The 26,409-nt window shown below is 45.2% G+C and overlaps 1 protein-coding gene across 1 annotated transcript in view; it reads left to right on the forward strand.

The window, feature by feature from the left end:
• DNAJC21 (DnaJ heat shock protein family (Hsp40) member C21) overlaps positions 1-26,409 on the forward strand; it is a 31,425-nt gene that overhangs the window by 850 nt on the left and 4,166 nt on the right. The window contains exons 2-10 of the mRNA XM_087715400.1: positions 3,994-4,087; positions 5,149-5,272; positions 6,770-6,892; positions 12,592-12,896; positions 15,525-15,682; positions 17,830-17,917; positions 22,074-22,229; positions 23,298-23,337; positions 26,019-26,188. Of these exons, the coding sequence (XP_087571526.1) occupies positions 3,994-4,087; positions 5,149-5,272; positions 6,770-6,892; positions 12,592-12,896; positions 15,525-15,682; positions 17,830-17,917; positions 22,074-22,229; positions 23,298-23,337; positions 26,019-26,188 (1,258 nt within the window). The remainder of the gene's footprint in view (positions 1-3,993; positions 4,088-5,148; positions 5,273-6,769; positions 6,893-12,591; positions 12,897-15,524; positions 15,683-17,829; positions 17,918-22,073; positions 22,230-23,297; positions 23,338-26,018; positions 26,189-26,409) is intronic.

Below are 26,409 nucleotides of genomic sequence, written 5' to 3' on the forward strand. Positions count from 1 at the left end.
TGCTAGCTGTATATCCTGCCTGTTGCTAGTCCCGCTCTTTAACCACTCACTACCTCCCACTGTGCTAAGCTTTTGAAATGAAATGTAGGTATATTATTTGGATTTTTCTATTATATTGACCAATAGAATAGAATATTATATCATATGTGTATGTATATACAGTATGTATGTATGTATGTATGTATGTATGTATGTATGTATGTATGTATGTATGTATGTATGTATGTATGTTGCATTTGTGCTGATAAATAAGTAAAGGGAGACAGCCCAGGTTCGATTCCCAGTATGGGTATGACTAGCTGACGAGAGCTAAATAGCTTGAAATAGATCTATACTAGTCTCCCTTTATTTATTTATCAGCACAAATGCAACATATATATGTATATATATGGCACAGTGGTGGGAGTGCAGTACTGCAGGCTACTTCTGCCGGCTGACTGCAGTTTGGCAGTTTGAACCCCACCAGGCTCAGCCTTCCATCCTTTCGAAGTGGGTAAAATGAGGAGCCAGATTGTTGGGGGCAATAGACTGACTCTGTAAACCACTGTAAAATACTGTGAAGCGGTATATAAGTCTAAGTGCTATTGCTATAGCTACACACACACATACACACACACACACACACATTTTATGATTCTAGGTGTATTTTGCCTTTAGTTACTTCTCAAGGCAACAAGGCAGCTCAAGCTAGCTTCATTCCTGATGTTCCTGTGGAGCTAGCCATATGCCATGCAATGGAAGTAGCTTCCTATTACTATTTTCTGCTAAGGGGTGGGTTTTTGTTTTTTTTTTGCTTTCCAATTTAGCCCATGAATGAATAAATAAATAATAAATCTGGGATTTATTACTACATTAGTCTACAGAAGATAGTGTTTATTCATCTCGAAGCAAATACAAATTCTGTTGGATGTAAGCTAGTAAATCAACAGCCTGGCTGATTGTTTGTACTAGTACTCTTATTAATTAAATCCCAGGAGGATGTCCACACATAGTTTGGTAATGAATTGTTTTCATGAGGCCATCTTAGGTCTGTCTGGCTTCAAGGCTTTGTTAAGATGCTTCTTAAATATAATTTCAATGTAAGACCTGCCTGACCATAGAAAATCCTTTATATGATTATTCAAAAATAAATCCTACTGACTCAGATAAGCAATCTTAGAATTGCAGCCTAAAGGTAATGAAAATAATGTTTGCAACAGCAGTTCAACTGCAGACCTTCCTTGCAACTCTTTATTGAAAAATAAAGTGACTGTGTCATGCCTTAATGCCACATTATCTTCTACTGTTTTCTGTGTACGGTGTGATGCATCATAATGTTATTTTGTTGTTGTTAGCTGTGAAGTTATGTCCGACCCATCGCAACCCCATGGATAAGGATCCTCCAGGCCTTCCTGTCCTCTACCATCCTCTGGAGTCCATTTAAGCTCACGCCTGCTGCTTCAGTGACTCCATCCAGCCACCTCATTCTCTGTCGTCCCCTTCTTCTTTTGCCCTCAACCTTTCCCAACATTAGGTTCTTCTCCAGTGAGACTTTCCTTCTCATTAGGTGGCCAAAGTATTTGAGTTTCCTCTTCAGGATCTGGCCTTCTAAAGAGCAATCAAGGTTGGCTTCCTCTAGGACTGACCAGCCTTGCGGTTCGATCGCCTTGCGGTTCATGGGACTGGCAGGAGTCTTCTCCAGCATCATAGTTCAAAGGCCTCAATTCTTTGGTGTTCAGCCTTCCTTATGGTCCAACCTTCACAGCCATCCATTGCAACTGGGAAAACCATCGCCTTGGCTATACGCACTTTTGTTGTCAGGGTGATGTCTCTGCTTTTTAGTACGTTGTCTAGATTTTCCATAGCTTTCCTCCCCAGGAGCAAGAGTCTTTTAATTTCTTGGCTGCAGTTCTCATCTGCGGTGATTCTGGAACCCAGGAAAATAAAATCTGTCACTCCCTCCATTTCTTCCCCATCTATTTGCTAGGAATTGAGAGGGCCGGATGCCATGATTTTAGTTTTCTTAATGTTGAGTTTCAAGCCAACTTTTGCACTCTCCTTCTTCCCCCGCATCAAGAGGCTCTTTAGTTCCTCTTCATTTTCTGCCATTAGAGTGGTATCATCTGCATATCTGAGGTTGTTGATATTTCTCCCGGCAATCCCAATTTTTGATTCATCTAGCCCGCCTCTCTCATAATGTGCTTTGCATATAAGTTAAATAGGCAATGTTATTTAACATGCATTAATCCAGAATGCATCGATTTTTAAATCTTCAAATAGCAATCAGGCCTAGACAATTGTCTTACTACTTTGGATGCCTCCTTTTGGTGTGGAATTGAATACATTATAGCAAATGAAGTTTGAAGTTTAATTTTATTTATAGGCTGCCCAATCCCGGAGGCGTCCGGGCGGCTTACAGAGAGGGGAAATAAAATAAAATAAAAATAAAATAGACAAGTTAAAAAACAACACAGATACATTCATTTCAGTCGGGGCTGGACCTCAACAATGAAGTCAACAGCCCCAGGCCTGCCGGAATAGCCAGGTCCTGACAGCTTTTCGGAAGGCCATGAGAGTGGGTGAGGTCCGGATTTCTGGGGGTAGTTCGTTCCAAAGGGTCGGGGCAACCACAGAGAAGGCCCTCCTCCGGGGAGCCGCCAGCTGACATTGTCTGGCTGACGGCATCTGAAGGAGGCCCACCCTGTGGGATCTTACCAGCCGTTGGGAGGAGTGTGGCAGTAGGCGGTCTCACAGGTATGCTGGTCCTAAGCCATGAATGGCAAACCAATTAATAAATGCATTAGGCTCCATCTAAATTTCAAAAAGATTTGAACATTTTTATTCATTCATTCATTTACTTATTTATTTGAGTATGCCTCTGATGGCTCATCTCTGAATAAAGATCATGGTAATCTCTACATACTAATGGCAAACTCATTCACTGCATTTATAGCCTTCTGTTTGCCAAAAGATGAACAAGATCCAAAACTCTCTTGAAGGAAAAAAAAAGTCCAGTGAAAACAGAGCTTGGCCAGTAAGCAGGAAATATTGACTGGTTTGTTTAGAAACACAAACCTTAGCAGGAGACGAAGTGGAATATCCTGAAAAGAGCATGGCTATCTAAACTCTTGATCAACAGATGATACAGTTGTGGCCCACCAGTGCCCATCAAAGGTGGCAGCAGATTCGGACAGTGAGGAGGTTGGGGAGGAACATGGGCCAGTACTGGAGTCTGGGGAAGGCTTGATGAGGACTCTGTGTCAGAGGCAGAGATGGGGCCAGAGCCGTATGCCAGTTATCAGCTGCCTTCAGAGTCAGACATCATTGAGACAGACAAACAGCTGGAGCCTATTCCCAGTGTGCGCATGTGCAGAGTTGCCAGACGAAGGAAACAGCTAAAGAACAGGGATCGACTTAGGAGTAAGGCCACAGGTGGACAATGAATGGCCCCTCCCAGAGGGAATAAAAGAGGGGCGAAAGGGGAGTGGAGTTTGCAGGAGACAATTAGTTCGCTTAATTGGTTTGTGACTCTCAGACTCCTTGCCAAGTTTTGCAGATATCGCCCTGTCAGCTCTCCAAGCCAGATAAGGTCTGTGACTGTAAATCCTCCCTTGAAAGACTTTGCTGGATGGGAAGGAGCAAAATCCACATGGGTTTTTGTCGGGACAAAGAGTTTGCTTCATGCTCTTGGGAAGCCTAGGTCAGAACAGATACTGGAACATGTTTCAGATATTACAGTTATTGCGTCATTCTGATTTTTCTGTTTGGAACTGGATTCTATTAACAGACTTTATTTCCAAATAAATTTGATAGGAGCCCTCAAAGGTGTTGCTCAACTGAAGTCTAATGGGATGTGCTAGAGCCACGTAGGTTGCAAATGTGAGCCAGGAATTGTGTTTTTCTCTTGGCTTCTTAAGCTCTGATAATCACCAATGGCTTTCCCAAGGCTGGTGATGTTGAGGTTGTTTCTGTTTTGGGATGAATTGATTAGATTCTGCTTCATTGACATTGCAGATAAAAATCTAGACAATGCAGAGGAAGCAGCAGAACAGTTCAAGCTGATCCAGGCTGCATATGATGTGCTGAGCGATGCGCAGGAGAGAGCGTGGTAAGTTTTGCCCTTGGATAAAAGCTCGACAATTCTTACATTGATTGGAGGTGCTACCACTGGGTGGCAGCACAGAGTTAACCAGATCTTTTTGGCCATAAATTTTAGTTAAGCTTCATTATAAAATAAAAATACAGGAATTTTTTTTTAAAAAAAAAACTAAAAGAAAGAGAAAAGTGTGATGAGGAAAAAAAAAGTGGTGACTTTGACTCCCCCCCCCCAGTGCATTAAAATACATAAAGACAATCTTTGCTTTATGTTTCACAATATTTCAAGTTATTTATTGGTTGGAGGTGCTGCCACAAGGTGGCAGCACAGAGTTAACAAGATCTTTTTGGCCATAATTTTTAGTTAAGTTTCATTCTAAAATAAAAATACAGGAAAATTTTTAAAAAAACCTGACAGAAAGAGAAAAGCGTGATGAGGAAAAAAAAGTGGTGACTTCGACTTTTTTTTCAGTGCATTAAAATACATAAAGACAACCTTTGCTTTATGTTTCACAATATTTTAAGTTACTTATTGGTTGGAGGTGCTGCCACAGGAATTTTTTTAAAACACTAAAAGAAAGAGAAAAGTGCAAAGAGAAAAAAAGTGGTGAACCTGACTGTTTTTCAGTGCATTAAAATACACAAAGATAACTTTTGCTTTACGTCTCACAATATTTCAAGCTATTTCTATAGTAATAAAATCATTCTCATCACCAAAATCTAAAATCAAAGTTTCATTTTTTTCCCCAGTTTCCAGCAAAACATCCAGAAGCAGTTTCCAAGTTGAAACAAAACTAGAGATGTTCTTCTCTTTAATTTAAAGAGTTTAGGCATAGTTGCACCTGAATCCATCAGACTCCAAGTTGGCTGGGGTATCCTGGGAGTTGAAGTCCTCACACTTTAATATAGCTAAGGATGGGAAATCCTGTTACAGCAGGACCTGAGAACAGCCCACCTTTTAGCTGCGATTCAGGAAACTAATTTGGTTTTCCTGCTAAGAGATAACACGCCTTGTTTATTCTGCGATAGAAATCTTCAAGGCCTGCGGGTTGGTTTGTTCTTTTTGTTTTGTAGGTACGACAATCACAGGGAAGCTCTTTTGAAAGGAGGCGTTGATGGAGGCTACCAAGATGACAGTCTGGATTTGGTCCTGTATTTCACCGTTACGTGTTATTCTGGCTACGAGGATGATAAAAAGGTCAGGCTTAAGCGCTCACCTGTGTGAGTAACATTTACCTTTGGGTGACCCCTGAGACCAGCATAGCATCTTGCTACTGCTGGTGACCCAACAGTTTCCAGGCTGAGATGCAGTCACCCCCGAGGCTAACAATGCTGCCACCTTCTAAGCTGCCCTCCTCAGCCATTGATGCTGACTGCTTACAGAGGGCTGTAAAGCACTATGAAGTGATATAGATGAGGTGGTATAAGTGCTATGGCTACTTCCCTCTAGGTGTTCCTTGTGAGGAGGGGTGGGGGGTGACCTTCTCCCGAGTAACCTTCTCTGGGCTTGCCTACACTCTACTTTGCTTGGATCGAGTGGAGTAGACAGCTGTTCCTCATCAGAGGAGATTGGCCGCTCATCAGCACCACTGCCTGTCCACAGCCAATCCTCCCCTGGATCTGTGCAGGCAGGCAGCTCTCGATTTGGTTGACCTCCTCCCCCAATGCCTGAGGGTCCCGGGACAGCATTGGCCTCAGTCCTTGGCATGCCTTCCCTGTCCAACAGTCCCAGCTCCTCCTCCTCCTCCTCCTCCTCCTCCTCCTCCTCCTCCTGCAAACCGGGGTCTGAGGGGGCTCCGACAAGAACAATTAATCAGCGGAATGACTTGCCTCCAGAAGTTGTGGATACTCCAACCCTGGAGTTTTTTCAGAAGAGGTTGGACATCCATTTGTCTGAAATGGCATAGGGGCGTGACAGGTGGCACGCAGAGCCCTCTCTGCAGGCATGTGAGCTGTCACCCCAGCTTAGCTCCGCTGCGCATGCGCGCACGCCTCCTGCCAGCCAACTGCTTTTGGGGTCTCTGCCCAAAAATGTGTGGGGGACAAGGTGCATGTGGGAGACACACGCATGCGTGGGGGGGGGCAGGGAGTTGCATGCACATGCACAAGGGGAAGCCCAGGGCTACACACACACACACACACCGTGGCCCGTTTTTCATCCCATAAGGCTGCAGCGAGGCCTGCTAGGCCCAAAACAGGGCACAAGGGGGGGGGGTCATGAGCATGCATGGGGGGAGCGTACACATGCGCAGGGGCGTAGGGTGCACAGGGGGGTTATCATATGCACATTGCATTGTGGGTGTAGGCTATTGAGCGCATGTGCTTTCAGCATGCAACAACAAAAAGGTTAGCCATCGCTGGGATAGGGTTTCCTGCCTGAGCAGGGGGTTGGACTAGAAGACCTCCAAGGTCCCTTCCAACTCAGTGATTCCACTGATTCAGCTAGAGAGAAGTCATTTATTTGTGGAAGGAGATACAACAATTTTATGGGATTACAAATATGAGGAGATGAAACCTTTAAGTCTGCCAGCTCTGTTTTCAAACATAAATGCCTGCCAGGAGAGCTCACTGTCAACAGTTCAGGAAACGAAAGCAGTTATTCCAGACGACATTATACTGAGGTCTTCGACCGTCCTCTGCAATCGATTGTCCTCAGCCTCGTTTTCTCCCTGAACGATCGTATTGTTTGTTTCAGGGGTTCTATGCAGTCTATCGGCACGTCTTCGAAATGATTGCAAAGGAAGAAGAGGAATCCATAGTCAGTGAAGATTTTGAAGGATTTCCAAACTTTGGAGACTCTCAGAGCGACTACGATACGGTAACAACTCTGAAATTCATAGGTGGCCAGAGTTGCCTCGTTAGGGTCGGCTCAGGTGACACCGACTAATCTATAAGCTTTTGAGGTCACCAGAACTTTTCCTTAATTAAAAGAACAAGAAAGAAGGTCATTACAGTGGAGAAAAAACAGCATTTCAGCCTGAGACTGAAGTTGCAAAATTCCTTCCACTTGTATCTGTTCTTGTTGAGTGCTGCACTTCCAGATTCTACCTGTTACTCCACTAGTCCCCTGTTTCTGAACCTAAGGAGCATTGAGGCTGCTCTCACATACCGAATTTTTCGGAGTATAAGACGCACCAGAGTATAAGACGCACCAAGATTTTCAAGAGGAAAACAAGGAAAAAAAATAGTTTTTGGCCTCCCCGGCCCCCAAGAGCACTCTGCAGGCCTCCCAAACTCTCTGCACACACTGTTTTTGCAAAAAAACAAGCCAGTTTCTGGCAAAAATGGGACACGTGGGGCGGGGTTTCAGAGGCCAAAAATGGCTGTATTCAGTGTATAAGACGCACCGACATTTCCACCCTCTTTGGGGGTGGGGGGGAAGAGTGTGTCTTATACTCTGAAAAGTACAGTAGTTCTTATTTGGAGTGGAACATAAAAATTCCTGTGTAACAGAGATATGATGTGCTTTTAACAGTGGTTTGTTCTCCCAACTTGTTTCAATTTAGTTTCTGAACATTTAGTTATGAGGCTAGGTAACATAATCAGGATTTTCTTGTCCTCGCGATCCTTAGATGAGGAAATCCTGATGACGATGTTACCTAGCCCGGTAACGAAACGTTCAGAAAGTAAATTGAAACAAGCTAGGAGAACAAACCACTGCCAAATCTAAAACCTGAGCCACAAATATTTTCTATTATTTCAAATATTATGTGTCTTATGGCAGCTAGGTAAGGGATACAGTTTTGCAGAATGTGGGGCCAATGAACTCCCATAAAAAAATTCTTGTCTTACCAGGTTTTATAAAGAGGATTATTTATATATCTAAGTCACATACATTTTTCCTTTGTAAACAATGATCTGTAGCAAACACGTATAAAGGAGAAAAAAAAACAGTACAGGTTATTGACCAGAGGTGGGTTCCTACTGGTTCGGACCGGTTTGGCTGAGTAAGGTAGTAACTCGACCTGCCACTCCCCCGAACTGGTTCTATCGGCGGCAGCACCATCTTGATTTTCAGTTCTGCGCATGTGCAGAACAAACTTCATTGCATAAATGCATTTTCCCCCCGTTTTCTAACGTGCACATGCACAGACCTTTTTAGGTGCAAATGCGGACGCGCGCAGAGCAGGCAGCAACCCACCCCTGTTCTTGAGGGGTCTGGATTAATTCTTTACATAGATGGAAGACCTGCAGAATTCAGGATCAGGGACCACTTTCTAACATTGTTCAGCAGGAAAAAACCCATTTCTTGTTCAGTGCATAAATCCAAATCTGAAGAAATGCAAAGCTTCTCCAATAGCCCCTGTGCGAACATATCGGCAAAGGAATATAGATTGTCCTCAAATTACAACCATTCATTTAACAACAGTTTCAAGTTACAGGCTTTGAGGGGGAAAAATGACTTCCCTCAAAGTTATGACCGTCATACCATCCTGTGCAGTCAATGATTTCAATTAGGGTGCTTGGCAGCTGGCTACACATCAGGGTAGATTTAGTTTAAAACATGATTTGAATCACTAGTAAAAAGGCTTGATTTAAATCAACTCGATTGAAATCATAATTTTTCAAGAGCGACTGTCATCTCTGTCCGGCAGCGGCTCCTCCTCTGACCCGCGGTTGACTCACCGACAGTCCCAATATTGCAGGATATACAGCCTCTCATGCTACATAACTAAGCTCCATTTCATTATTAATGTACCTTAAATAGAAAACTATCATTTGATAGATTTTTACTCCAAAAGCATTTTATTGAAATAAATTTGATTTAAAAAAAATCCTATTTAAATAAAAAAAATCAGATTTAAATTTTAAAAACCGATTTAAATAAAACCATTTTTTTATTTTTTTAAAAAAAAATCATTGATTTTTATTCACCCTGCTACACGTTAAAGCAGCTTTATCTGTTTCATGCTTGGGAGGAAGCCCTAAAAAGATGTACCGTATTTTTTGGACTATAAGACGCACCAAGATTTTGAAGAGGCAAATTTTTTAAAAAAGGTTTTGCACTCTGCAGACCTCCCAAAAATGGCCCGTTTTTTGCAAAAACGAGCCTGTTTTTCATTTTAAAAAAGGGCATGCATAGCCTTTAGGAGGCTTGTAGAGTGCTCCTGGGGGCCAAAAACAAGCAAAACACGGCCCATTTTTTGCTCATTTTAGGTTTAGGTTTAGGTTTATTGGGATTTATATGCCGCCCTTTTCCCTGAGGGGACTCAGGGCGGCTTACAACCACAGGGGAGGGGAAGTGCAAGGTCAAAACAAACACTTTGTGAACAAAAGAAAAATAATAAAACACAACTTTCATTCAGCAATCAAACACTCGGGCGGGTAATTGGAAGCCTATCCCCAGGCCTGCTGGGAGAGCCAGATCTTGAGGGCTGCGCGGAAGGTCTGGATCGTGGTGAGGGTGCGGATCTCCATGGGGAGCTCGTTCCATAGGGTCGGGGCAGCAACAGAAAAGGCTCTCCTCCGTGTGGTCGCCAGTCGACATTGACTGGCAGATGGAATTCGGAGGAGGCCCAGTCTGTGCGATCTGATTGGTCGATTTAGGGAGGTAATCGGCAGAAGGCGGTCTCTCAAGTACCCAGATCCACTACCATGGAGTGCTTTAAAGATGGTCATCATTATCCTGAAGCGCACCCGGAGACCAACAGGCAGCCAGTGCAGCTCGCGGAGGACAGGTGTAACGTGGGCGAACCGAGGTGCGCCCACCATCGCTCGCGCGGCTGCATTTTGGACTAGCTGTAGTCGCCGGATGCACTTCAGGGGCAACCCCATGTAGAGCCCATTGCAGTATTCCAGTCTAGAGATCACAAGGGCTCGAGTGACTGTTGTGAGGGCCCCCCGATCTAGGTAGGGCCGCAACTGGCGGACCAGGCGAACCTGGGCAAATGCCCCCCTGGTCACAGCTGACAGCTGGTGGTCAAAAGTCAGCTGTGGATCCAGGAGGACTCCTAAGTTGCGGACCCTATCTGAGGGGTATAAAATTTGACCCCCCAGCCTAAGCGTTGGTGTATTAGCCAAATTATTGGGGGGGAAACACAACAGCCACTCGGTCTTATCCGGGTTGAGCACCAGTTTGTTAGCACTCATCCAGTTCTTAACGGCCTCCAGACCCCGGTTCATCACGTCCACCGCTTCATTGAGTTGGCACGGGGCGGACAGATACAATTGCGTATCGTCCGCATATTGATGGTATTTTATCCCGTGCCTCCGAATGATCTCGCCCAGCGGTTTCATGTATATGTTAAATAGTAGGGGGGATAGGACCGAACCCTGAGGTACTCCACATGTTAGGGGCCTCAGGGACGATCTCTGCCCCCCCACTAACACCGACTGCGACCTGTCCGAGAGGTAGGAGGAGAACCACCGCAAAACAGTGCCTCCCACTCCCACCTCCCGCAGTCGTCGCAGAAGGATACCATGGTCGATGGTATCGAAAGCCGCTGAGAGGTCAAGGAGAACCAGGATGGACGCATAGCCTCCATCTCTGGCCCTCCAGAGATCATCGGTCAATGCGACCAAAGCGGTTTCTGTGCTGTAACCAGGTCTGAAGCCGGACTGGAAGGGGTCAAGATAGCTAGCTTCCTCCAAGGCCCGTCGAAGCTGAAAGGCCACCACCTTCTCAACAATCTTCCCGATAAAGGGAAGGTTGGAGACAGGACGAAAGTTGTTTAAGATGGCTGGATCTAACGATGGTTTCTTTAGGAGGGGTCTCACCTCCGCCGTTTTGAGTACGGCGGGGAAGTGCCCCTCCCGAAGGGAGGCGGTGACAACCGCCTGGATCCAGCCATGTGTCACCTCCCTGCTGTTGGCCACCAGCCAGGAGGGACACGGGTCCAGAATACAAGTGGAGGCACTTACAGCTCGGATGGCCTTGTCCACATCCCCAGAGGCAACTTCCTGGAACTCAACCCAGAACTGATGTGGCAAATGATCCTCCTGTGTCTCAGCTGGATCTACTGCGGTGGAGTCCAAGTCCGATCGAAACCGAGCTACTTTGTCCGCCAAGAATTGAGCATAATCCTCAGCCCTACCCTGCAAGGGGTCTCCCGCATCCCTCCTATTAAGGAGGGAGCGGGTTATCCTGAACAGGGCGGCTGGGCGTGACTCGGCGGACGCAACCAAGGAAGAAATATATGATCTTTTTGCAGTTCTTAATGCTCGGACATAGTCCTTGGTGCAGGTAGTTAAGAGTGCTCGGTTTGCCTCGGACCTATCGGACCTCCACTGGTGCTCTAGGCATCTCCTCCGGCGTTTCTTCTCCCGGAGTTCCTCGGTAAACCAGGGAGCTCTCCGGGATCCACTGACCCGGAGGGGCCGTAGTGGCGCAATCCGGTCGAGAGACTCCGACGCCGCCGAGTACCAGGCGGCAGCCAGAGTCTCCGCCGAACTGTGGGGGAGGGTATCAGGAATAACCCCAAGCTCCGTCTGGAACCTCAAAGGGTCCATAAGTCGCCTGGGGTGGAACCACCTGGTCGGTTCCTCCTCCCTACGGTGGGGGTTTGGCCTCCGGAAGTCAAGCCTCAGTAGGCAATGGTCTGACCACGACAGGGGTATGATCTCATTACCCCTCAGACCAAGATCACACATCCACTGCTCCGAGAGAAATACGAGGTCGAGCATGTGACCCGCTGCATGGGTTGGGCCCCGAATTACTTGGGTCAAGCCCATGGCTGTCATGGAAGCCATGAACTCCTGCGTCCCATCAGAGCGTTCACCGAGCGATGGCAAGTTGAAATCCCCCAGAACTATAAGCCTGGGGAACTCAACTGCCAGCTCGGCTACTGACTCGAGGAGCGAGGGGAGGGATGCTGCAACGCAGTTGGGAGGCAGGTACGTTAGCAGCAAACCCACTTGACCCTTGAGGTCCAACTTTATCAGCAGAGACTCACACCCGACAAGCTCCGGAGCAGGGACCCTACGAGGTAACAGAGACTCCCGGATTACAATAGCCACACCGCCACCCCTTCCCTGGGCTCTCGGCTGATGAAGCACCTGAAATCCCTCTGGGCACATCTCTACAAGGGGGACTCCTCCTCCTTTTTGCCCTCCCCAGCCCCCAGGAGCACTCTGGAAGCCTCCTAAAGGCTATGCATGGCCATTTTTGCAAAGGAGGTGGGGTTTTGGGAGGCCAAAAATGCTGTATTCAGTGTATAAGACGCACCCAGATTTTTACCCTCTTTTTTGAGGGAAAAAGGTGCGTCTTATACTCCGAAAAAATACGGTAGTTTTTTTTTAAAGAGCAGAGAAATGTTGCTGTTGTGTGACACCCAGAACCATTTTTCTGAATCCTTTTCAAAGTGTAGACATCCTTAGTTAAAATGCAATAATAATAATAATAAGCCATCCTCCTCCTTATGCAGCATGGCATTCCAGTTTGGCTATTGCGTCTACTTTTCAAAAATGTAAGTCAATACAGAAGATAATATACATAACAAAATCACTGCCTTGTGATGGGCCTCCACTAATTGTTTGCCAGTGTAAACATCTCTGTTTTCTCCCTCTTGTCCCAATTAGGTGGTCCATTGTTTTTATGCCTACTGGCAGAGTTTCTGTACCCAGAAGAATTTTGCATGGAAGGAAGAATATGACACTCGGCAGGCGTCCAACCGCTGGGAAAAACGGGCCATGGAAAAGGAGAACAAGAAAACCCGAGACAAAGCAAGGAAGGAGAGGAACGAACTGGTCCGTGAACTGGTGGCCTTTGTGCGGAAAAGAGACAAGCGAGTTCAGGCCCACCGGAAGCTCTTGGAAGAGCAGAACGCAGAGAAAGCAAAGAAGTCGGAAGAGCTCCGGAGGCAGCAGAAACTGAAACAGGCCAAGTATGATGATTTAGACCAGCGATTCTCAGCCTTGGTGGCTTTCTAGAATTTCCAAAATTCTCCAGGCAGCATGCTGCATGGACACCGTCTTTAAATGGTGCACATCCCAAATGGCAACATAGTCATTAAAAACAGGAACTAACACAAGCCGGGAGCTTTCCAGAATTTATACTGTTTCCCCGAAAATAAGACAGGGTCTTCTTTTCTTTTGATCCCCCGAAATAAGCATTTGGCCTTATTTTTGGAGAGGTCTTATTATTTTTGAGGTGCAGGAGGAGGCAAGTGTGGTCACCTCATGGCTGCTGATGTGTTGCAATATTTTCAGGGAGGGCTTATTTTAGCACATGCACTCAAAGGCTTGATTGGGCTTATTATCCAGGGATGTCTTATTTTCAGGGAAACAGGGTAGGTAGTGACTATGCATCTTAGGAATTGTTGTCCAACTGATGCTTCTATCTGATACTAAGCTCAAACACCACCTGGTGAAATCCAGTCTAGTTCAATTCCCTGTTGCTTAGGCCTAATAGACAGAATCTTGCCAGATTAAAAGCTACAACCTTCTAACCTAATAGATACATCCTGAAAGATTCTAGGGTGTGGCTACCCTGAAGCTCTTCTTCCCGCCCCCCCATCCAATTTGGGTCTGCAATTTGGTTGTTTTGGGCTTCTCTGGAATGTGCTGCCCCCTCCCTGGGAAACCACAGGGTTTCCACCAAGATTACCCCCTACTCCTTCTCCAAGTGCACATTACATCACAACTTCTATGCAGGGCCGGATTTAGATGAAAAGAGGCCCTAGGCTATTCCACTTATGAGGCCCTTTCACCTCGCATTTTTAAGTTTGTAAATTACATGAGAGACAATAAAATGCATCATTACTGTGATATATATCAATATATATCAATATATATAGCTGGCCTCCCGACGGAGGGCGGCTCTGCTCTGCGCAAAGACAGCGAGGCCAGCCGCCTCCCCTGCTGCGCTCAGCTGCCCGACTCGGCCCCCTCGCCCTCACCTGCCTGGCCGCTGCTGGGCTCCGCGTTGACGGGGCGGCTACTGGGAGTGGCCGCGCCTCTCGCCCAACCGCCGGTGCTGGGAACGTGGGCAGGCTCCCCAACTGCTGCGGCGCTGGAACAATCTTAACTAATACATTTTTAGGTTTGTTTATTAGTCATATGCGTAAAATTTCTTCTTATTTTCGGTTCAGTGTTTTAGTGTTCACTGTTTTTAGAATAGTGTAATTTTAATTTTGCTAACAATTTGCATGTAGGCCCCTCTTGATCTTGAGGCCCTAGGCTGAAGCCTAGTTAGCCTATAGGAAAATCCAGCCCTGCTTCTATGCATAAATGTTCTTCCTACATTGGTGTAGAAAGAGAAGTTTATGTTCTAAATTTCCATCTGCCCTCACGGCTGTTGCAGTACAGCCTCCAAAACTCATCCTAACAAGATAATCTTATAAATGTGTGAACTATGTCCTTGTAAAGGCTGGGCAACCAGAGAGAAATATGAGAATAGCAGTTAGCAGTTAGGCTTATATACCGCTTCATAGGGCTTTCAGCCCTCTCTAAGCGGTTTACAGAGTCAGCATATTGCCCCCAACAACAATCCGGGTCCTCATTTTACCTACCTCGGAAGGATGGAAGGTTGAGTCAACCCTGAGCCAGTGAGATTTGAACAGCTGAACTGCAGATCTGCAGTCAGCTGAAGTAGCCTGCAGTGCTGCATTTAACCACTGCGCCACCTCGGCTCAAGAACTCTTGGTACTCTCTGAGCTTGGTTGTTTCCTTGAGAATGTTTCATAACCCAGTAATATCACCAGCACACTGATTCTTCTTCCTTATTGATAAGAACGCTGTGTTGTAGCCGCCAGGAGAGCTGGCAGCAGAGTCAGACAGTGAGGAGGTTGGGGAAGAACATGGGTCAGTCCTGGAGGTTGGGGAAAGCTCGAAAAAGGGCTCTGCCCTTTTATGAAACAAATGTGAATTCCTCATTCACAGTCAGCAAAGGCTTGAATAACAGTCTTTCAAAGGTGAATTTATGACCACAGACCTTATCTAGCTTGGAAAGCTGCCATGTAAATATTTTCCAAATTCAGTTGTTGTGCAAGGAAAGATTTGGCACAGAGTCTCTGAGATTCACGGACAGATCTTCACACTCCTGAAACGAATGAACGAATGAATGAATTGTTTCCTGCCAAAGCCCACTCCCCTTTTGCTCCTCTTTTATTTCCTATGGGAGGGGCCATTCACAGTCCACCTGTGGCTTTACTCCCAAGTCGACCCCGATTTCTGAGCTGTTCTTTTCTTCTGGCATCTCTGCATATGCACACACTGAGAACAGGCTCCAGCTGTTCCTCTGCCTCACTGCTATCTAGCTCCGAAGGCAGCCGAGAATGTCAGACGGCCTTGACCTCATCTCTGCTTCTGACCCAGAGCCCTCGCCCGAGCCTTCCCCAGCCTCCAGGACTGGCCCATGTTCCTCCCCAACCTCCTCACTGTCTGACTCTGCTGTCAGCTCCACAGGTTGCATCCAGCCCCCGGGCCTTGAGTTTGACACGCCTGGTTTAGGGTATTTACACAAAGCCAGCCTATGAGAATCCTCACCTTTTGTCTCCTGCTTCCTTTCAAAGGCTGGCGGAGCAATACAAGGAGCAGAGCTGGATTACCATGTCTGACCTGGAGCGCGAACTGCAGCAGATGGAAGCTCAGTATGAAAAGGAGTTTGGAGATGGCTCTAGCGAAGAAGAAGAGGAAGAAAAAGAAGAGAGGAAAGAGAACCAAGAAGAGGGTGAGGGTCAACTGGCAGTTAGTTGCTCCTTAAGAGCAAGTGCGAATTGCTTTTCAGGGAATAGCTTGCTAAGTCGCCTAATTCCCTGTATTGATTTCCAGAATAAGGACTTAATAACTATTAAGGAAATGTTAACACAACTTGCTGAGGGTTGATTCTCACTGTTGCAATTTGCTAGCTATTCCTCCCTTTTGCCAAGAGTTTGATTTTCCCAATCAGTACAGGCAGTCCTTGTACTGATGACCACAATGGAGCCCCAGATTTCTGTTGTTAAGTGAGACATTTGTTCAGTGAGATTTGTCCCATTTTACAACCTTTCTTGCCACAATTGTTAAGTGAATCCCTGCAGTTGGTAAGTTAGCAGCCCGGTTGTTAAGTAGAGCCGAGGTGGCGCAGTGGGTAGAGTGCAGTACTGCAGGCCACTTCAGCTGACTGCTAGATCAGCAGTTCAGCGGTTCAAATCTCACCGGCTCAGGGTTGACTCAGCCTTCCATCCTTCCGAGGTGGGTAAAATGAGGACCCGTATTGTTGTTGGGGGCAATATGCTGACTCTGTAAACCGCTTAGAGAGGGCTGAAAGTCCTATGAAGCAGTATATAAAAATCTGCTATTGCTATTGCTATTGGTTTCCCCATTGACTTCGCTTGACAAGATCACAGAAGGCGATCATATGATCTTGGCACACAGCCGTGGTCATAAATGCGATCCAGTTGCCCAGCATCTGAATTTTGATCATGTCATTATGTGGATCCTGCAAAAAAAATGGCCATAAGTCACTTTTTTCAGTGCCATTGTAACTTTGAACGGATGGTCACTAACTGTTATAAGTGTATTCTGTGATCCCTGGACAAGATCAGTCCTGAGAGGTACAGTTCTCTCCATGTGATTCCTGGAGATTTTACTATTGCAGTTGTTGAAGGTCGCTTCAACTTTGCTGATTCCTTCCTCTCCTGCACAGATGTACTATTTTGGTTACTTTACTGTAACGCGCTTTACATGGGGCTGCCCCTGAAAAGTGTTCGGAGACTTTAACTGGTCCAGAATGCAGCCGCGCGAGCGATACTGGGTGTACCTAGATACACCCATGTTACACCCATCCTCCGCGAGCTGCACTGGCTCCCCATCGGTCTCCGAACGCGCTTCAAGGTGCTGGTTATCACCTTTAAAGCCCTACATGGCTTAGGACCCAGATATCTACGAGACCGTCTTCTGCCACATACCTCCCAGGGTCCGATAAGATCACACAGGTTGGGCCTTCTCCAGGTTCCGTCGACTAGACAATGTCGTCTGACGGCTCCTCGGGGAAGGGCCTTCTCTGTAGCTGCCACAGCCCTATGGAACGATCTACCCCCAGAGATCCGGACCCTCCCCATTCTCTCGGCCTTCTGAAAGTCTACTAAGACCTGGCTATTCCGGCAGGCCTGGGGCTGTTGACCTCATGAATGAGGTCCAGCCCCACTAAGATTGAGTGCATGATGTGTCTTTTTAACCTGCTTTTTCTCTCTATTTTAAATTTTTTGTATTCTTTTTAGAGTTGTTTTTATGTAGGCCGCTCGGAGTCCTTCGGGATTGGGCGGTATATAAATTCATTAAACTTTGAACTTTGAACTTTAAACTTTACTTAAGCACTTAAATTCATAGCTGGATATCAACAATAGAATAGGGGTGTCAAACTGGATTTCTTTGGCGGCCGGATCAGCATTGTGGTTCTTCACAGGCCAACGAGGGTGAGATGGGATGGATGCCTCCTGCAGAATCCTGTCAGCCAAAATGTGGGGCAAGGAGGCTCTACATGGCCTGTTTTCAGCCTCCATGGCCTTCTGCAGCGCTCTGCCGGCTGAAAATGAGCCATGTGGGGGTTTCACAGGGCCTCCGTGTGGCCCATTTTTGGCTGGCAGAGTGCTGAAGGAGGCCAAAAGCAGGCCACGGGGAGTGGGAGAGTGTATGCAGCCCCCCCCCTCCCCCCCGCTGACTATTTTGGCCAGCAGAGGCACCACGGGCCGGTCCTTTGATATTTCCAGGCTGGCCCCACGGGCCAGATTTAAGCACCCTGAGGGCTGGATCCTTGAGTTTGACACCCCTGCAATAGAAGAAGAGTTGGTCAGACCATCAAGCATCTCACCCAGAAATATATGTATGTATTTTCAGACAAATTATGTGAAGAACAGGATGCTGCCAATCTTTTTGATGAGCTCTACTGTCCCGCTTGTGATAAATCCTTCAAGACAGAGAAAGCGTAAGTTTTTCTTTATGTGCAGACTAAAAAGGTGTCAGGCCTGCAGTTTTCTTTTGGATCTTTGGCATGCCACACTTCCTATTATTCTATTACGCCTTTTTCTTTTTCTTTTTTTTTCAAATATACTTTTTTATTTTCATTTTCATAACATACAATCGCATGTATACTATTACATAGCCAGTATCCTATTGTATTAAATAGCAATTGCATCAGTTCCTCTTGTCATCAACACCCAAAAATATAAAAGCCCCTTATTAGCTCTTCTGCTCTCCATACACCTCTTTCTTCTACCTCTCTCCTACCTCCTTTCTTCCCTCCAGCATCCTTTCCTACTCTACTTCCCCTCCCTTTCTCCTTCTCCTCTCTCTACATTCCACTCCTCCTTATCCTCCTCATCTTCCCCCTTACCCTCTCCTATCCCTCTCTTCCCGTCTTTCTTCTCCCTTCTGTTTCCCACTCTTCCTCTCATTGGTGTATTTCCGCTTCTGAGCAAACTCCAATCTATGTTGATGGTATTTATACTTCCATAACAATATACTTAACATATCCTAGTTTTAAAGAAAAAATAAGAGAAGACAGTATACATGTGCAATCATATTACATTAAAATCTAACACCCCTCGTCAAACCTCCCTCCCCCCCTCCCACCCTCCCCCCAACCCCCCCCAAGCCTTACCTCCCCCGACTTCCCAGAACCCATACACGGTATAAATCTTTAACAAAAACAGTCTAAAATATATTGGAAAAAAGAATAGAAAATTGATAACATCTTTACATTGAACTTAGCTCCTCCTTGCTAAGCTAGCTTTAAACAATTTATATCATTCCTGATCTTAATCATAAGCTATCTGGAATTTCTTAGTCCCATATTTATTTTGTATATAATCAATCCATTTTTTCCCATCTCGTTTATCCATATTTATTTTGTATATAATCAATCCATTTTTTCCAGTCTCATTTATATCTCTCGTTTAAGTGATGTTTAAGATATGCAGATATTTTAGCCATCTCAGCTAAATTTGTGACTTTCAGTATCCATTCTTGAATTGTAGGCAAGTCTTCCTTCTTCCAGTATTGCGCCACCAACAATCTAACTGCAGTTATTAAGTGCAAAATGAAATTAATCTCTACAGCTGTACAATCAGTAATTATACCTAACAAAAATAACTGAGGAGTAAACTTTATCCTTTTTAAAAAAAAAAAAATTTGCATAATCCTAACTTCATCTTCCAGTCCTGTTCACTTTCCCCCTTGTTTACGTCTATGTAATCTATTTAGATTTATCAAAGCTCCTCTCATATACACTTTACTTGCATCCCATACAATTTCCATAGATGTACCCTTATTCATATTGAAAACAAAGTATTCTGCTAGCAATCTTTTACATTCGTTAGTATATTTCTCATGTCTAAATAAATTTTCATTCAATCTCCAAGACCTTCTTGCTTGCGTCACCCCTCCCAACTCCATCCAACTAGATTATGATCTGATAAAACTCTGGCAAATATCTTTATCTTCTTCACCCTAGAAAACAAATCATTGGTAATTAGTAGATTTTTTTTTTTTAATTGTTGATCCATTCGTCTGGTAATCACACGGTTTTGTCTTTGTTCCTTGGCTCCTTGTACTTCTGAGGGAGAAAGATGATCCATTCTTGTTGATAGTTGTGTAGTTTGCTGTCTATCTTGTCCTTCTTATTCTCTTTCTCTAGGTCCAAGTGGGGCAGGATGTCCGGCCTTCAAGATATTATGGTAAAAGTCTCGAGCTTCCCATACTGATTTAAGACGGTATCTTTGCCCCTCAAAGATGAATGTTAGCCCAACTGGTGCCTCCCATCTGAACTGTAGCTGACGATTTTTAAGCTCTTCAACTAAAAAAGCATAGTCTTTCCTGGATCTTAGCATTTGAGGTGGTATCTCTTTCAGAACAGTCACTTCCTGACCCCCAATTTGAAGCTTGGTTTTATAGGACTCTTGCAATATCATATTCCTCATGTCTCTTGTAGTAAAGTAAATCACAATGTCCCGTGGAAGTTGCTTCTGTTTTGCCAGCAGGGAGTTAGCACGATAAACCTTATCAATTTGCCAATCAAAATTTCCCCCTGGCCTTCCCAACAGACTATCGAAAGCTTCTGAAAAAATCTGTTTCAAATTCTCCTGATTGTTTTCACACAAACCTCTTATTCTTAGTGCAGACTCCATTTGTCTATACTGTAACATAATAATTTCTTTTTCAGCATTTCCAACTTTTTGTTGCACCACATCGATTTTCGATACCAAATTAGTATTGGCATCATTAAGATCTTCTAATCTGTCTTCAATTTCCGAGACATATTTTGTTAACAAATTAACAACCCCCAACATATCATCCCTGATCTTCTGAACCTGAGTCTCAAGTTTATCAGACAGTTCTTTATGCGCAACAAGTATCTCCTCCTTAAGTTTTGTTTCCATCGTAACTACATGATTTTTAAATGCTTCAGCCAATTCCTTCTGAAAAATTTCTTTAGTTAATGGCTCCCCTGTGGGGGGAGGAAGTAATTACTGCAAACTTTTTGGAGCCGGGGGGGGGGGGGGGAAACCTTTTGAATAGGGTTTTGCTTAAAAGCCATTCCAAGTTTTAATCTTCTTCAACCAATTAATAAGTCTGTGCTGGGCAATTGTGCAGCTGTTACTGATTAATTTAGTATTAAATCACTCCTTCCCTTTGAAGTTTTAAACTCCATAGAAATTCAAAGCTCGAACAGTGTTATGAAGCTGCTTGGCGCCATTTTGAATATCTCTTTAGCAAGTAAGATATCAGAAGGAGTTCTTGTAAAAAAAATGAAACTAAGGATTAATACAAACAATTAAAAGTTCACATGTACAGGGTCCACTCGTATTGGATTCAATAAATCAAATTTTGTTCTGAGGATTTGAGGTTTGCTTTGTGCTGCTAATGCAGCAGGAATTCCTGGCACGGAGACGATTCTGCCGTCGGCTGGCCTCCCCCCCCCCCCCCCCGAGACAATCTGCGAGAGTTAGTTGGCACGTTGCCTGGCACAATCAGCTCACCTTATCTCCTTGGCCCGAAGAAAAAGGTAAACAAGCTGTCAGATGGCTGATGGATTGCTCATCTGGCAGTTAAACGCGACCAGGATTCTGGAGCTGTAATGACCAGCTCCCACCAGCAAGCAACCTCAAACCGGAAGTCCTATTACGCCTTTTTCTATTGTGGGAAAATGGGAGGGGGGATTGTACAGAGTTATTTATTGTGTAGCCAAAACAAAAATTCTTTCTAGAAAGCCAAGGTCATTCGTTGCCTCTGCACCCGACAGGAACTGGATGGATGGAACTGCCAGCATGGCAGTGGGGGATTGGATCATGTGATGGACTTGTTGATGTGGGGGGCAAGATCTTGAACTTCCAACTAGGTGGGGAAAACCTGGAAGCTTTCAGACTCGGGTTTTCCCAGATGTGCCAACATGGCTCTCTTAATAAATTGGAACTTTGTGCAATACTTTGTGCCTTTGTGCCTTGGACTCTGATTTATTTTTGGATGATATTTGGAACCCTGTTGTGGCTCGGTAGGAGCCATTGGAGCTGCTATCAGTGAGTGGTTTCAGGATGCTCACAGGAGAAGATAACAAGCAGCTGTGGCTCATTAAAGATCTCCTGCGGATAAAGGACTGATGGTGCCACGCCTTAGTTGCAGAAGTCAACGTTCGTTCATTCGTTCGTTCCGTTCCTGTTCTAGTTCGTGTTCATGAATCAAAGAAGCACTTGGATAAGTGATTTGCTTTATATAAACCTGGTTTGCTGTAAGAGTTTGTTTTTGCATTTGCTGTTTAACTTTTTGCCAGAGAATTTATGTTTATTTTGGGCTCGCAGCCAGCAAAAGCCGGGACTGATAAAGACATTCCTTTGCAAGCTGTGTGTGGCTGTCGTTTCTGAATGAGCAAGGTGGGGGGGTCAGAACAGAACCATGACAAAAGGACCAGCACCTACATCATCTGACATCCTGCCCTGGTTCATTCAAACCTCTCCTGTGTTCCCATCAGGCTTCTCTTCCCAAGCGAACGTCTGCTCCATTTTCCTTTTAATAAAAGGCAGCCATTCTTTCTGAACTCGAGTCTTGCTCTTCGCAGTAACATCCCTTTGATCTCTCTCTCTCTTCAGGATGAAGAACCATGAGAAGTCCAAGAAGCACCGGGAGATAGTGGCTTTGCTCCGGCAGCAGTTAGAAGAAGAGGAAGAAGCGTTTTCTGTCTCCACGGTGGATGAGAACGGGTGGAATAGCGAAGAGGAACCAGAAGAACCAGTGCCCAGGCAAAAGTACTTATGGAAAACACATAGAAATTCAGACTGCCAAAGAGCATACATTATTTCTGGTCTCCAAAGCTTCATGAGGGAGCTGGGGAGGGGCCCTATTTCAGGATGTGCCATTCCATGCTCCTTTACCCCAGCCCTCGAGAGACAACTGAACAATCTATTTGTTTTGTATTCATTTCTTTCTCAGCTTCTTTTCGTTTAATCTTCATAGTTTCTCTGAGTTCGTTGATCTTTCCTTTCTCTGCCTGGATACACGGTTTCCCCTTCCTCTGTAAGAATCCATCAGGAGAGATTCAGGCTACCTACAGCAGGAATGCTTAGAAATAATCCGTTAACTGCTACTTGATGTGCAAAGCCACCAGTTGGTCAGGAGAAATCAGGGGTGGGATTGAAAATTTTTAGCAACTGGTTCTCTGCCCGGTTGCTAGGGGGCGTGGCCTCCTTGGCCTCCTCACAGCAGGGAGGCATTTTCACCCTCCCCAGGCTCCGGAGGCTTTCCCCAAGTCTCCGGGAGGGCGAAAACGGCCTCCCCCCGGGCTCCAGAGGCCCTCCGGAAACAGGCCCGTTTCCGGACTTCTGGAACTTCCGGTAGGCCTGTTTCTCGCCCTCCCAGAGCCTTCGTGCAGGCCCTGTACTTACATGGCATGATAAATGGGCTGCATGCAGATTCCTGGGAGGGGCAGGTTGAGATGGGCGAGGCCAGCCTGTCCTTCAAACAACTGGTTCGGTGAACCAGATGTAAAATTAGCATCTGGATCACCCAAACCAATGTGATCTGGCTGAATCCCACCCCTGGAGAAACTCCATATTTTCCCCGGGTATATACAGAAAGGGTTTCAAATTGTACCCGAGATTTCTCTGGGGCCATGTTTCTTAACTTTAGCAGCTTTTAAGATGAGTGGACTGCAACTCCCAGAGTTCCACAGCCAGCTTTGCTGGCTGTGGAGCTCTGGGAGTTGAAGTCCACCCATCTTAAAGCTGCTAAGGTTAAGAAACACTGTTTTAGGGCTTTAGCAAAGGAGGTTGAACTGGGTTATTTTGACATTGCGGTTTTGTTTCTGTCCCTAACAGGCTGTCAAAGAAACAGCGAAGGAAGCAAAGGACAGCAGGTGTAAGTTTTTTGTTCTTTTTAAAGCCGATTTCCCTTTGCATGTTTTCCTGTTCTGAGCTGCCAAATCAATGGTATTTTGGAATTATTTCTGCCTCCGTTTGAAAGTGGCATTGATTGCTGTCTGAATAAATTTGCTGAAATATGGTGGTGTTTTATGATGAGAACTAGCTAATTCTTCAAGGCTAGTTGCAGCTTTGCCTCCCTGCACATAAGCTCCATTTTTGTGGAAATGGGGAGGGCAACCTTCTCGTTTGTAAAGCACCTTCACTCTTGTTCACATCTTTTCAAAAGGCAGAAGACTTGAATATTTGTAACTCAGGGTTGAATTATGGAGTCCTTGGTGCTCTCTGATCTTTCTTTCTTTCTTTCTTTCTTTCTTTCTTTCTCATTCTTTTTCTTTCTTTCTTTCTCTTTTTCTTTCTCTTTTTCTTTCTTTCTCTTTTTCTTTCTTTCTTTTTCTTTTTCTTTCTTTCTCTTTTTTTCTTTCTTTCTCTTTTTCTTTCTCTTTTTCTTTCTCTTTTTCTTTCTTTCTTTCTCATTTTTTTTCTTTCTTTTTCTTTCTTTCTTTTTTTCTTTCTCTTTTTCTTTCTCTTTTTCTTTCTTTCTCTTTTTCTTTCTTTCTCTTTTTCTTTCTCTCTTTCTTTCTCTCTTTTTCTTTCTCTCTTTCTTTCTCTCTCTCTTTCTCTCTCTCTCTCTCTTCTTTCTTTCTTTCTTTCTTTCTTTCTTTCTTTCTTTCTTTCTTTCTTTCTTTCTTTCTTTCTTTCTTCCTTCTGTCATTTCATTACCAAACTAGGTAACATCATCAGTACTCCGGTATTAGCTAGTTTGGTCATAAACATTTGCAAGCAAACAGCCAACCTCAGCACCAAGGATCCCACAACTAGATCAATGTCTGTGAAGTATAATAAAGGCTTACAGGAGGAGGTTGCTGGATCCCCAACTTCAGAAGCTAGGGAAGTTTTCAGGTGGGCAGATGCGTCCTCAGAAAGTTTGAACACAAAAAACTTGTGTCCCATCCTACCATGTAGCCTCTTCATGATTTCTGTGCTGGAGCTGAAGGCTTCTGTTGGGGCCCACCAGCAGCCAGTGGAGCTGGCAGCGGATTCGGACAGTGAGGAGGTTGGGGAGGAACATGGGCCAGTCCTGGAGTCTGGGGAAGGCTCTGATGAGGGCTCTGCGTCAGAGGCAGGTGGGGGGGGGGGCAGAGCCGTATACCAGTTATCAGCTGCCTTCAGAGTCAGACATCAGTGAGGCAGACGAACAGCTGGAGCCTGTTCCCAGAGTGCGCATGCGCAGAGTTGCCAGACAAAGGGAACAGCTAAAGAACAGGGGTTTACAGATAAGGTGGACAATGAATGGCCCCTCCCAGAGGAAATAAAAGAGGAGCAAAAGGGGAGTGGAGTTTGCAGGAGACAGTTATTTCGCTTAATTGGTTCGGGACTCTCCCAGACTCCTTGCCAAGTTTTGCAGATATCAGCCTGGCAGTTCTCCAAGCCAGAGAAGGTCTGTGACTGTAAATCCTCCCTTGAAAGACTTTGCTGGATGTGCATGAGCAGAATTCACAGTAAATTAATAAATGGGTTTTTTGTCGGGACAAGGAGTTTGCTTCATGTTCTTGGGAAGCCTCGGTCAGAACAGCTTCCTTGAATGGGAACGGATTTAACAGTGCCCACGTTGAAAATACATAAAGGTGTTCCCCAAGTGGTCAGTTTTTTTCCCAGTTGATGACCATTTTGTAGCACCTGGAGGGCATCAGGCTGGAGAAGATTAGTTTGCATGTCGGTGATGTTCTAGCATGATTTCCTTCCTCTTGCAAACAGACTTTGCAGATCTTGTTGTGATCGTGAAGGACGTACGGACATAGTCCTCTGCTTACATTTCCTTTAGTGGCCATTCAAAGTTACCACGCCATTGAAAAATGTGACTTACGACCATTTATCAAAGTTATAATCTTTGCAGCATCCCTGTGATCACATGGTCAAAATTCAGATGATTGGCAACGGGTTCATATTTATGATCGTTGCTGTGTCCCAAGGTCATGTGAGCTGCGGTGGCGCAATGGTTAGCAGTCAGTACTGCTGGCTACTTCTGCTGACTGCAGTTTGGCAGTTCGAATCTCACCAGGCTCAAGGTTGACTCAGCCTTCCGTCCTTCCAAGGTGGGTAAAATGAGGACCCAAATTATTGGGGGCAATAGGCTGACTCTGTGAACCGCTTAGAGAGGGCTGCAAAGCACTGTAAAGTAGTATATAAGTCAGTGTTTCTCAACCTTGGCGACTTTAAGTCCTGTGGACTTCAACTCCCAGAATCCCCCAGCCAGCTGGGGGATTCTGGGAGTTGAAGTCCACAGGACTTAAAGTCACCAAGGTTGAGAAACACTGATATAAGTCTTAAGTGTTATTGCTTATTGCTATGTGATCTCCTTTTGCTACCTTCCGACAAGCAAAGTCAATGGGAAAAGCCGGATTCGCTTAACAACTGGCTTGCTAACTTATCAACTGCAATGATTCACAACAACAGTGGCAAGGAAGGTTGTAAAATGGAGCAAAACTCACCAAATAAAAACGTCTCGCTTAACCACAGAAATTTTGGTCTCAACTGTGGTCTTAAGTCGAGGACTACCTGTATCTAGGCCATTATCTCCCATTCTTTCTCTGAAGGCTCTCGTATTCTTCTCGACAGACCCAGGAGGATCCTCCCAAGGACAGCAGCCCTGAGCCGCAAGTCGAAGAGCCACAGCCCGTGAGCAGCAGTGACCCAGAGAGGGTATCTCCCGAATCAGAAAATGCCAGCAAAAGCTACAATTCAGAGAATTCAGCGCCTGCAGTAGATTCCAAAACTGAAGTGAAAAGGTAAACCTGATACCGAAGGGAGTTGTTGCTAGTGAAACATAAAGGTTTAAGGTTTATTAACATTTGTATGCCGCCCACTCCCTAGGGACTCTGGGCGGCTTACAGACAAAACAAGGGACATATATAAAAATTAAAATAAGAATACAATTATTTAAAAATCATGCATACTGCTTAAACATCATGCATACTGCTTAGAGTGGGGCTGAATACTCATCAACAGT

Source organism: Thamnophis sirtalis, unplaced genomic scaffold (assembly GCF_051295495.1).
Source record: "Thamnophis sirtalis isolate CommonGarterSnake01/CBP01778 unplaced genomic scaffold, rThaSir2_p1.2 scaffold_5, whole genome shotgun sequence".
Taxonomy (NCBI): Eukaryota; Metazoa; Chordata; class Lepidosauria; order Squamata; family Natricidae; genus Thamnophis; species Thamnophis sirtalis.